We start from the raw sequence: 12,335 nt of genomic DNA on the forward strand, positions 1-12,335 counted from the left end.
AAATTATTTTGTTTGCGATTATTTTTTATATGAATATGCATGAAAAAAAGTAAAATTGCATTTTGGGACGAATTAAAAAAAAACTTAATATATTTTTCAAAATGTATACATTCAGAGAAGTATAAAATACATGTTATTACGTAAATGATATTGCGTTCATTTGACTAGATTGTCCTCTATAAAGGTGACAAATATTTTTCCTAAAAGTTTTTAAAATATTTTAGACTGTTAACTTCTGAAGTTCTGGATCATTCTTCTGCTTGACAATAAACACTATACCAGCTGCGACAATAGCCACTAATAATAAGCTCCCTATAACAATGCCGGCGACTGCACCACGGGATAAACCTGGAGTTTCTGTAGGATTAACTTCAGTGGAAGAATCTGTTGATCCGGTTTCATGAGAGCCTGTTACAGTTGCTTCAGATCCAGTGACATCAGATCCGGTTACCGTTTCTCCTGATCCTGTTACTGTTGTGTCAGATGCAGTTACAACGCTTGATCCTGTTACTGTTGTTTCGGATCCGGAGACCTCAGATCCGGTTGCAGTTGCTTGAGACCCGGTTACGGTCCTGTGTGATCCTGTTACAGTTGTTTGGGACCCAGTTATGGTCCTGTGTGATCCTGTTACAGTTGCTTGGGACCCGGTTACGGTCCTGTGTGATCCTGTTACAGTTGCTTGAGATCCGGTGGCCCCAGAGCCAGTTACAGTAGCTTGAGATGTGGTTAGAGTTGACTGTGACCCTGTTATAGTTGCTTTAGATCCTGTTACAGTTCCTTGCGATCCTTTTCCTGTTGTTTCAGATTCGGTAACACCAGAACCGGTCACAGTTGCTTGGGACTCGGATACAGTAATTCGTGATCCTGTTACAGTGCTTGAGATTCCAGTGCCAGTCGTCTGTGTTCCAGTATGATGGGAATCACTACCAGTCACTTGCGATCCGGTCGTAGACGGAAAGATTTCGCTCACACTTGATCCAGTTGCTGTAGCTACTGATTCAGTTTTCTGAGATGCTGATCCAGTTCCAGTTGTAAGTCCATTCGATGCAGTCGTTGTTTCATATTGAGAAATTGATGAAAGAGTAGATAAGAATTTCGGCGAAATGGAAGACGAGTATTCCGTGCTTTGGATTTTCGCTAAAGTGGTTGTATCTATAATCCAAGGAGTTGACGAACCCTGAAACGTCGTGACTGTCGAAGGAGTTGTCACTGTAGGATCTGAAAGTGGAAAACATTTTATTCAGTTTGAATACTGTAACGCACCTGTTACTTATGAAAAGTGCTGTTACATATTTATTGAAAGCAAGTAAAAAGTTTTAGGCACAATAAAATTATTTTTGCTCGATGTTTGTTGAAATAGTTTTTATTTAATTGCAAGAACTGAATTTGGATATAATTTGAAGAAATAGAACTTAATTATAGTTATTAAATTGATTACCATAAAATATTTATCCCAAGCTACATTTATTTTAGCCATTAATTTACTAGAGATTCTCCAATATAACTGCATTAAAACTACTTGCAACTATAAAAAATTTATCCCAAGCTACATTTATTCCAGTCATTAGTTTAATGAAGATTTTCCAGTATACTTGCATTAAACTTGACTATTAGAGAGAAATGACTTATTTGAAAGAATGCATTTAGTACAATTTAGTGTAATATTTATTACAGCTCTTACTGTGTTTGATTATTACACAGTTACTGCTGGCGATAACATTAGTAATATGGCAGTTCTTTTAAAGAAATCTTAAGAACAATATGACTTGAGAAACCTTTCATAAATCTCATTTTATTCCTTTTATTTTCGTCGTAAAGATCTTGTATGCCTGGTGATTTTAAATTGTTTTTACAAATTAAGAGGGGCAATAGTACTCTCCAGATGAGCAATAATTACCATAGAACATAGGGTCGCATTCCATTCTGAGAGGCAGAAAAGAGGAATATTAGAATTTCAACCTGAACTTAAACAGTGTTGAGAGAGCGAATGAACGAGACCAAACGTTGCACAATCCGTTTATTAAAAAAGAGTGTAGAGAGTGCCCAAAACGGATAAAACCATAAAACCGAAAACTTGGCTTTCGAGTGTTGATTCGAGCTCAGACTTTTATGCCAAACTCTCAAATGCACATCTAGGGTTGGCAAGGTTTCAACCTTGCAAATGATTGCAACAAGTTAATTATCTAAATTATTAGGGGGAAATTATCCATTAGGAGGGGAAAACTTTTACCTTGATATCAAGTATCCAAAGGCAGCAATTTTTTCCCATTCGCCACCTTCTATCCTGTCCTCCTGGACTTAACCGTGCTGCGCTCATCTCAAAGAACAGAATAGGTTTACATTGCGTCTATGGAAGCTTTTATTCTTCTCCTTAGAGGTTCTTTTCTCATTCTACTTGAAGCACACTTCTGTGGGAACGAAATTCTGACAGCCGGAACACAGCATGATCTCGGCATATAGCCGAAGTTGGAGTTAGTTGATAGTATTCAGCCCTTGATTAGAGAATTAACTTGTTGCAATCGTTTGCGAGGCTGAGACCTTGCCAATCAAATTTGTGCATTTGAGTGTTGGCCATCAAATTCTGAGTTCGAATTAACATTCGGTTTTATCCGTTTTGTGCACTCTTTGTGAGTTTTTCACTAAACTGATTGTGCAACTTTGGTCTCGCTCATTCGCTCTCCCAACACTGTTTAAGTTCGGGTTGGAATTTTAAAATTCCTCTTTTCTGCTGCTCAGAGTGGGACGCGACCTTATGTTTTATAGTAATTGCTGTTCATCTGGATGAATACTATCACCCTTCTTAATTTGTAAAAACAATTTAGAATCACTCAGTATATTACAAATAGTAGTACTTAGAATTCTCAGTGTATTAAATGGGTAGCGTTTCAGTTTAAAGGTAATATATTTCTTTATACATCGTTGCACATGCAGATTTACAGTACACGTGGAAAAAATCATGAAAATATTCATGCAGCATTTCATTCTTCAGTATAGAGCATGGACTGAATTACTGGTTCAAGGCTTTAAACCACTTGGCCGCTCTTGGGCACCGTAACTTGATAGTGTAAATATGGAACAATATTCCATTCAGTTCTAATGATAGTCTTAATTTTTTTAATTTTGAAAGCATTTATTTTTGATAAGTCAACTACTTATACATTAAGCTGTAATTTTTTATAGCACTAATTTACAGGCATTAAAAATTAAGACTTTTTAATACATTGAAAATTTGTTGTGATATTGTTAAACACTCATATGTTTTAAGTTTTATTTATAAAGGATTGTACAGCATTAAACTGGTGGAAAGTATATAATCATATTAAGAGACAGATGCAATAAGGATGCATCAACGATTCCCAAACTGTAGATCGAGAGAAAATTTTGATTGTGTAGCATAAAATTTCGAAAATTCGTTTTGTTATACTATATTTTGGATATTAAAACATTATAAATATTACTTTATTCTTAGTCATTATGTACAGTAGAAATGTTCACTTTAGAAAGATCATGTTCGATACTGTTTCTTTACGTTTTAAGCAATACTGGTCACTATCAGAAATGATTGTTTCAGAGAAATGGTTATCATAAGAGATATATGCTAATTTTTAATTTCTTTACATTAATTTCTCGATTTTTTTTTGCTGGGAATATTATTTTTCTTTTGCTTTCTCTCCTCCCTTTCCGAGAGCAAGTGTCAGCATATAGATTACAATAAGTTACTATTCTATGCAATGCTAAAATGCTTGGCAAAAAAGGAAATACAGCATCTTATACAGACACATGCAGTGAGATAAAGTGTTTTAAGGTATTTCCCCTCCTTAGTGCGTGCGCCTTCATGGTGTAACGGTTAGCACACTCGCCGCGTATTCAATAAGTCTGGGGTTCAAATCCCGGCGAGGGCACTGCTCGTTTTCCACGTTTCCTGCTTCGAAATAACCTAAAGTTTCTACAGTGGCACTATAGTGTCATCAGAATTTCTTTAAAGAGGAAGAAGTGAAAAATGTGCAATGTCTCTGCAGTGGCGCCAAAACTAAAATTTGGTTGATGATGATTTTTCACCATCAGGATTTGGCTATTGGGTCCCCTAATCCCCAGTCACCCTTTAAAAGGGGAAGTATATAAGATATTTTCACTCTCCTTAATGCGTGCCTTCGTGGTGTAACAGTTTGCACACTTGGCGAGTATTCGAGAGGTCCAGGGTTCGAGTCCCGACGAGGACAGTGCTCATTTTTTCACGTTTCCTACTTCGAAATAATCTAATGTCTCTACAGTGTTAAATGCGTTTTAATTAATTGCGTTATGGAAAGCAACGTTATGTTTATAACTTCAACTATTATGTTTTTGCTTTTTGAATTTTATTTAAAAAATTATATAAGGAGAATTTATTTTTATTTAATAGTTAACTTTTTTATTTTTATCTAAACATATACTTATTAAAATGTTTTTTTAGCATTAATATAGTTCTGAGAGATTTATCTACGGTAAGCACATGTTTTTGTTGACTTTTATGAGCATTAAATTTCTTGATATTCATACAGGTCTATTGGCTTTTCAAATACTGTTACCAATACATATGTATTCGTAACTTCTGCTAGTTTTTACAATAATTTAGCCTATGATAAAAGTTAATTTTCTTTCTTTTTTGGGGGAGGGGATTTTTAGGGAATTTGGTCGACGGGAACCCATGCAGTTCTGTTGATTTTTATGCCACTTGGTTTACTGGTATTTGCATCTTCCATTGTTATTCCCCCCCTTACAAGTACCCTTTCATTAATTTCAAAAATAAGTTTTTGTTGAACTGAGAGGCTCATTTTAACAAGGAAGCTCTATTAAAAGTGAAAGAGTTTGTAACGAGGAATGGCATTAAAGTAAACTAAAGGGACTTGACACTTCCGATCACCTTAAACTGATTTTAAACAATTTGTCTATAATTATTTTTCAAAGTTAAATTTAATTACTTAAGCAAAATATAATTATCCCTAAAAGGCGCAAAACATCTGAAGAGTAAAAGAAGCTAATGCCAATACATATATACTAAATAAAGGACAAAAGTCATTGCACCTTGAAGTGATAAAAAAATCATTTAGCAAAAGCTAAATGTAGGTAAGTTATTTTTTAATGTCCTTTCTAATAATATCAACGTTTGTCATGATAAATCTCCTATTTTATCCTAAAAAGATTAAAAATGTACAATGTAAAGTTATTCAATGCAACGAAAACTAATCACTATGTCAGATATTCTAATTATTAACCCAAGAATATCATCCATTTTTTTAATATCGAAAGCTCAGATAAGCAAAAGTATTTGATTCAATTAGTCTGAAAGCAATCTGCTCAGACAGCCTGTTTGTAATATACTTCATTATTCTCTTTAAATGTAAGACAGAGTCGTATTTATCTCTCATTTTGAATTAAAAGTTATAAACAATTAATCGTAGAGAAAAAGACATGCTGAATGCCGATATAATCTTAAAATTAGGCTTCTTGCGCCCCGCATTAGCCGCGTTTGAACACAAAGCGAAAGTTCTTGAAGAAAATCAGAAGTACTTCAGTAAACATACGAATGATAAGAAAATTGAAAAGGTTTTTATCTACACTATATAGTATAAATATTGCTTTTATACGCTTTTTTCGGAAAAAAGAACTTGCAACATATAAACTTCAAATTATAACATAACAGCTTTAGGAAAAGAATTTATTAGAAGTTCTGACAACAGAAATCAGCGTTAAATTTTATAATCGCCCTACAAATTTTAAAAATTAACTTCGATTTATGTTGTTTGAACTTCTAATAATTGTTATTCGAAGAGTTAATTTTCTTCAAAGAGTTAATTTTACTTCGAAGAGTTAATTTTACTTTAACCTCAAAGAAGAATTTATGCATTAAAATTAAAAGCAAATAATCAACAAAATGCTTAAAAAATTATAAATATTTAAAAAAAATCTAATATTTCGATTTTCCCCTTAAATAAAAGAAATAATTATTGTTTCCAGTTTTAGTGTGAAATTTTTATTGTTAAATGGTATGATAAATTCAAAAACAAATTCAATTTTGGAAGTTCTAGGTTTTATTTCTGCATTCCATTCTTGAACATAAAACTGTACAAAAAGAAACATAAGTATGTTAAAAATTAAGCGAAATAAAAATGAAATGTATAAAGAGGCTTACAGTCTGTCACAGTCGCATGTTTCTAAAAAACGTTATCATAATCACTCGAATTTAATTTTTAATGGAGACGCTAGTGTACACAAAATGTAGAACAGAAAAATTTGCAATCTACCTATTATGGGTATTAGAAAACTATTTTATTCACTACATTCGGGATATAAAATAACACGTGTTGCAAAATTGTCATGTGTTTTTAACACTTGTTAAGAAGTGCAGGAAAAAGGAATTTTTAAATGATTAATATACACTACATTAAGCAACGCATTTTCCATAACATTAAAGATGAACGACTTTAAGCACAGATAATTGATAACAATGTTATCATAAAATAAAACAATAACAGCTCTCTGATTTGTTTCGCAGGTTATAACGAAACCAGCATAATAGCTTGAGGTAACTTTGTGCAGTAAATCAGCTTGTTTAGTCAAATATTACAAGACAGGCGAGGTCTCTTTCATAAGAGATACGTGTAGTATTTTCTAAGAGTAGTCATTAATATGTTGAATAATTAAGAATGGTTAAATATATACGCAAACTAATCTTCTCTTGATAATATAAGAGCATAAAGAAATCTATCTACTTTTAAATTATCAATAATATTTAAAACTTTAAAAAAATACAATTTAAATATTTGACGTATGAAATTAACTTCTATGTTTCATTCAAAACCATACATCACGAATATGTTTATTTTCCTGTAAAAGAATGATTTGATCTTTTATATTTGTTTTTCAATAACAAGCTAACCCCATTGTCTTCTATTTCGCTGTTCTTAAAACAATAGTATGATAGCATTCGATAAGACGATATTAGGTGGGCGGTTTTCGTTAAAAGATTTAGTTTGGACTATGTATAACGATTAACTGAAATCGATAAACACATTTCAAATATACTTATCAAAAGTCGTTTATACTAATTGTGAACTCTTATCTTTGTTCACACAGCGTGCTCCTCCCCCCCCAAAAAAAATGTTGTGTAAATTTAACAATCTTTGGAATCCTGCATTTTTGTAGCTTACTCTTTAGGCCAGTTTCGTAAAGAAATCTATCCGAAATATTAGTCCTGAAATCCATGGAAGGTCACCATTAGGCTTGAACACGGAAAATGTGATTTGTTTCTTGGTTCTCAAAATTCTTTACTTGAATGGAGTCAAAAAATTAGATAATTTTTTAAATTACATTAAAAGATGTAATACGGTTTGTCACCTGCATAGAAATACTGAAGAAATACTCTAAATCATAAAAGAAAACTGGACAAAAATCATAACATCACTACTGTTTCACACTAACAGGGTCGGTATTCGAGCGAATAAGAACGCAAAACACTGGTAGTTGGATAGATTGAACCAGGGTTCAAATCCTAGCAGCTTAACAGTGTTGGAGGGATTAAGACCACTCAATGCGAGAGCTTGACTCAGGTTCTATCCTATCCGGATGACTGGCTACATGGTTGGCCTTTTTCTCATGTACTACATGAATATATAAGCCAATTTCTCTTATAAAGTACTTCATGATAGTATCTCTTCCTTTAGGCAGATAACTCTCGTGTAATTTGGCATATTCAAGTAAGCGAAATCAAACCGATTATTAGACGATAGTTTATCTGGTGTAGATTTTCGCCCTTTTCTCCGTCGTAAAGTGAAAACGAAACAGTTTCTTTTAGAAAGTCCTCCGTGAAAGCCAAACTCTCCATAGACAGGTAGTCCTTAAATGCTTTTCCTCAGTCAAACAGCCAACTACAGTAAATCCTTGCCGAAAGGCCCACCAGCGGCCGAGCGGTAAAGACGCTGAACACTGGTAGTTCGGTCCGAGGTTCGAATCCCGCGAACCGGCTGGCTGCATGGGCGTTTTCGTGGTTTTTCCCATGTGTAACGTGTATACGAGCCAGTTTTCCTTAGAAAGTTCTCCACGAAGGCATCTCTCCCTTCAGGCTAGATAGCCCTCGTGTGCCGTAATTAAATAATCCAATCCAATCCTGGCCGAACGCGAAGATTACATAATTAATACATTACTCGTACGGAAAAATCGAATTCCGAATCTAAATATTGTGGTAATTAAAAAGGGAAAAGGAAGCAAATATTAATTGAAGGGATTTCTAATACTGCTTATTAACTATGTATATGACAAAATTATTTTTTTAAACAGCTGGTAACTTTCGCTTAGGACAATAACAGACGCAACTCATTAAGCGTTTCGCAGTAAGGAATGCAAAAGTTTTTAATACGTATCTTAAGGTATCTTCTTTCTTCGTTTGGTTCAATCTCAGTCAAAAAAATCAGACTTGTCTCAAATCACACACTTCCTGTGCTTTTCTAAAAATTTAGTTTAATTTCTTGTTCATTAAAGGCTTTTTACCTCCTTCAGCATCGCTGTTTCACCATCTGATGGCATCATAAGATACTATACCTCTTCATTTGTCATTTCCTGATCATCATTCTCGACTTAGTTGTTTGATTTCTCACTCTCCCATTATCAGAAAAATCTTTCACCGCCTATAGTTTTGCAGTTTGTACGATTTTTTTGGCCTCATTTTCAATTGATGGAAATCCTTTGAAATTGTTGACAACTCCTGGCCAGACCTGATGCCAACAAGCAGTCATTGTTGATGAATTCATTTGTTCCTATACGAATCAGTCATTTCTATGCAATCTGTTCTGTTGAATTGCTCCAGTTAGTGGACCTAGCTTTCTTTCGTCTTATTTTCGAGATGTAAACAGTCTGATATAATAAGCTTAGAATGTGTTTTTATTATTTATTGTTCCATTGGTTGGATTAGCTGAATTGACATTTTGATTTAGAGTGAACCTGCCATAGCAAAAGCTATGTACATTTAATAAAATATTAAATATATTAATACTAAGCTGAAAGAAAGTAAATTATTGTCATTTGTTACTGAACAAATGCTATCCTTCACTTTCAAATATTTGTCTTCTTTTAAGGATTGGAGTAAATGAAAATCATAGTTGCTGCATATCAAAAATATATTTAAAATACATTTTTAAAATTTTAATGTTATTAAATGATTTCCTTGTGCTCTTATAACATGTCTATTATAAGGACATTTTTAAATTATTGACGTCCATATAAAAAAATCTTCGGGAAAAATATTTTTTAATACACTGAGAATTTTATTTTAACGAGAAGATTATAAAATTAATTTGCGAAGTTTTATTTAATTTTATTTTGGAAGCAACCTTTCCCATAACTCTTATTTATAATCCACGCTTTCTCGCCAAAATGAGATTTCAGTTTCTTACATTATGCAAAATAGGATAGAAAGCTACTATTAAAGCCGGTGTCTGAGTACTTCAGACACAGCGTGTTCAGCCTTTCGGCAACTTTCTTTCTCTATTAGTTAAGTTTGTTATTTTACGGCCTTGCATATTAATTGCCGGTGAGAATATCTAGCCGTTTAAAATAGTTATGAAAAAAAGAAAAAAATATATAATTTTTTTTATTGATTAATATCATAAGTATTTAAAAATTTTGATTAGATATCTCATAATCTGAAGGCTTTTTTAAATTCGTTTGCATCGGTAGATGCGAAAATTTGTTTTTCTTAACATCTGAAATGCCTGTTTATACGAATTTTTGTTGGAATGAATTTCCCTTCCCCATGCCAAGAAGACTGGTGCAGCGTTAACAGTAACTTGAATTATGGAATATGAGTATTTCTCTTAAGGAATGCAAAAACATATCCTCCAGTCCTCAGTTTGTTTACATGCATTGTTTTGAAGGACCAATGAGTTCAGAAGTAGCAACTGCCATTCAAACCACAGCTTGTTTACATGCAACAGTTTGAAAGAACAATGAGTTTAAAAGTAGCAAAAGCTATTTCTCATTTCAAATAATAAGATGTTGCCATAAAAATTAATTCCCCCAAAAATATCTGCCTCTTTTTAAAAATTCTTTATCGAAATTGTTCTAAAAATGTGTAAATATGTTTAATGTATTAAAACTATTAACTAAAATTTGTTTAATGATTAAAGTTTCTTTTCGAAAATAGTGCACATAAATTTATTCATCTGGCATTTGGCATCATCAGCGAAAATAAATGACGAAAATACAGCGTAGGAATGTCACCCGTATTATTTAGCCAAAGACACCATGCGGATTGTAATCCGTATAACAAAAATTGACCAAGACATTTGGTTTAAATATTTGAGATCATGCACATGTTCATTTTGTCCCCAAATACAGTAGTACTATTGTTTACGTGATAGTTTTATAATAAATTTTACATTCAGTTTATGAAAATTTTAGATGTTTACATAAAGAATAAAAATTAGCTATCTGATGAGAAAATAAACTTCAATTTTAAATATATTTCCTTTTAGACTTAATATAATTCCCTAGTTATCAATTAATAATTGCTATTAGACTCAGAATAATCTATATAAATCTGTAAAACCACCATTTAAAAAAACCATTAAAACTGCATAAGTATAAACAAAATAAGAAATTGAGAAAAAATATTAAAAAAACAACAACACTGAATTTTTATCTCACCATCTCCTCCCAGAAGTCCAAGAACATGACCTAAATGAACAAGAAAATCGAGAAAATTCATAATTCTGATTCTAGCTTTTCGAACTCAAAACGTTCAAAGCAAAAAAAAGTTTCTGAAAGCTTTGTAAGCGAAATGAAAAGGAACGTGATAATTCGAAATGGCCTTTTTAAAGAAACCCTTATCTATAAAAGTACAGTTCCGATGAAGTTGCAGCCGATAATTATTTGATATTATTGCCCCATGCATCAAATGATAAAATACCGTTACTACTGTATTTCTAGTGATATAGTGATACAAAAGGGGCGTCTGAAATTCCATTGTCATCTGTTTCAGAAAGATGATAAATTATCTTTATTCATCTTGCTGGAAAATACAGAAATTTTCATGCAAATGAACATGTAGAATTTTTATTTTTTTGCTTGCTCAAATGTTTTACCAGTAACTTCGAGTAACTGTTTAACGCTTAAAGTGCTGCATAACACATTTTAAAACCTGAAACTTAATAGAAATAATATTGACATCACAATAGAAATAATATAAACCCTATAATAGAAATAATATAAACTCCATAATAGAAATAGTACATACATTATTGAACCATTTTGTGCGTGTGCCTAATAATTCCCGGCTACACATGTGATTCCAATAAGTGAATATTGATGATTGTTTAAATGTTAATAAGGATAAATATTTTTTAATTTTGAGATTATCTCTGATAACAATTGTGGCAACTTGCCTGCTACAACTCAACGCTGCCAGTCTGGTAACCTATAGCAACAAAAAACAAAATATATTTATTCTATTGTTAGTATTATTAACGATCTGTCTCAAAAATTGTACTACCATACAATCATAAAAAGACATTAAGTTAAAAATTGCATATGTGTAAAATAAACAGAATTTCATATGACAATGTTTTCTGGTAATATGATATAATGATAAAAAATATAATGTGGAAATAGTAATATCAGTGAATAATACAAGTATCAGTTAATGTCTTAATGAGTCAGTGCAAACTTTGGTCAGTATTTAAGAAATTATTGCTGAGTGTATATCATAATATGTGATAATGAGTATATAATAACTTGTATCAATGCATGTGAAAAATTTTGATAAGACTTACAAGAATGTACTTATGAATGTACTATTTATTGGGATCAGTAATAATCTGTAATAATAGTAATTTATAGTGGAACTAAGCTATAGTAAATTAGGTTCAGAATGGCTAAGAAAACTACTATCATGAATATGAGTCTTGCAGCTGCTTTGCCTACTTTTTCAGGGGAACATAACATTCTTTCTAGATCAATTATGCCAAATGGCTAGTTTAGAAAACTGGAATGAGCAAAGAAGCAAAGAAAAAGCCTTGCGCTAAAAATTCATTTGAGGGGTAAGGCATTAAAATTTGTAATGCATAATGAATCATATAAAGATATGTCATTTGATGATTTAAAAAATTACTAAGTAACAAATTTTCAAAATCTCAGTCATTTGACACAATTCAGAATATAAAGATATGTCATTTGATGATTTAAAAAATTACTAAGTAACAAATTTGCAAAATCTCAGTCATTTGACACAATTCAGAATAACTTTACCTCAATTAGACAGACTGCAAATCAGTCAGTCAAGGACTTAGCTGACAAAGTGAATGCTT

The 12,335-nt window shown here is 32.2% G+C and overlaps 1 protein-coding gene across 1 annotated transcript; it reads right to left on the reverse strand.

The window, feature by feature from the left end:
- Window positions 1–72: 72 nt before the first annotated feature.
- LOC118203515 (uncharacterized) lies at window positions 73–10,835 on the reverse strand. Its single transcript, XM_035375796.2, has 2 exons — window positions 10,678–10,835; window positions 73–1,218 (listed from the first exon to the last, which is right to left on the reverse strand). Exons 1-2 carry the CDS (start codon window positions 10,736–10,738, stop codon window positions 221–223), a joined length of 1,059 nt encoding a protein of 352 aa, XP_035231687.2. The 5' UTR covers window positions 10,739–10,835; the 3' UTR covers window positions 73–220.
- Window positions 10,836–12,335: the final 1,500 nt, after the last annotated feature.

The sequence above is a fragment of the Stegodyphus dumicola genome, chromosome 4 (genome assembly GCF_044657685.1).
Source record: "Stegodyphus dumicola isolate Sdum_Otavi_A_Nest chromosome 4, ASM4465768v1".
NCBI classification, from domain to species: Eukaryota; Metazoa; Arthropoda; class Arachnida; order Araneae; family Eresidae; genus Stegodyphus; species Stegodyphus dumicola.

Excerpts from the sequence above, each read along its gene's own strand:
- LOC118203515 (XM_035375796.2), bottom strand. The coding sequence starts at position 10,738 with ATGAATTTTCTCGATTTTCTTGTTCATTTAGGTCATGTTCTTGGACTT. Across the intron at positions 1,219-10,677 it reads TGGACTTCTGGGAGGAGATG|ATCCTACAGTGACAACTCCT; the intron begins GTGAGATAAAAA and ends TTCCACTTTCAG.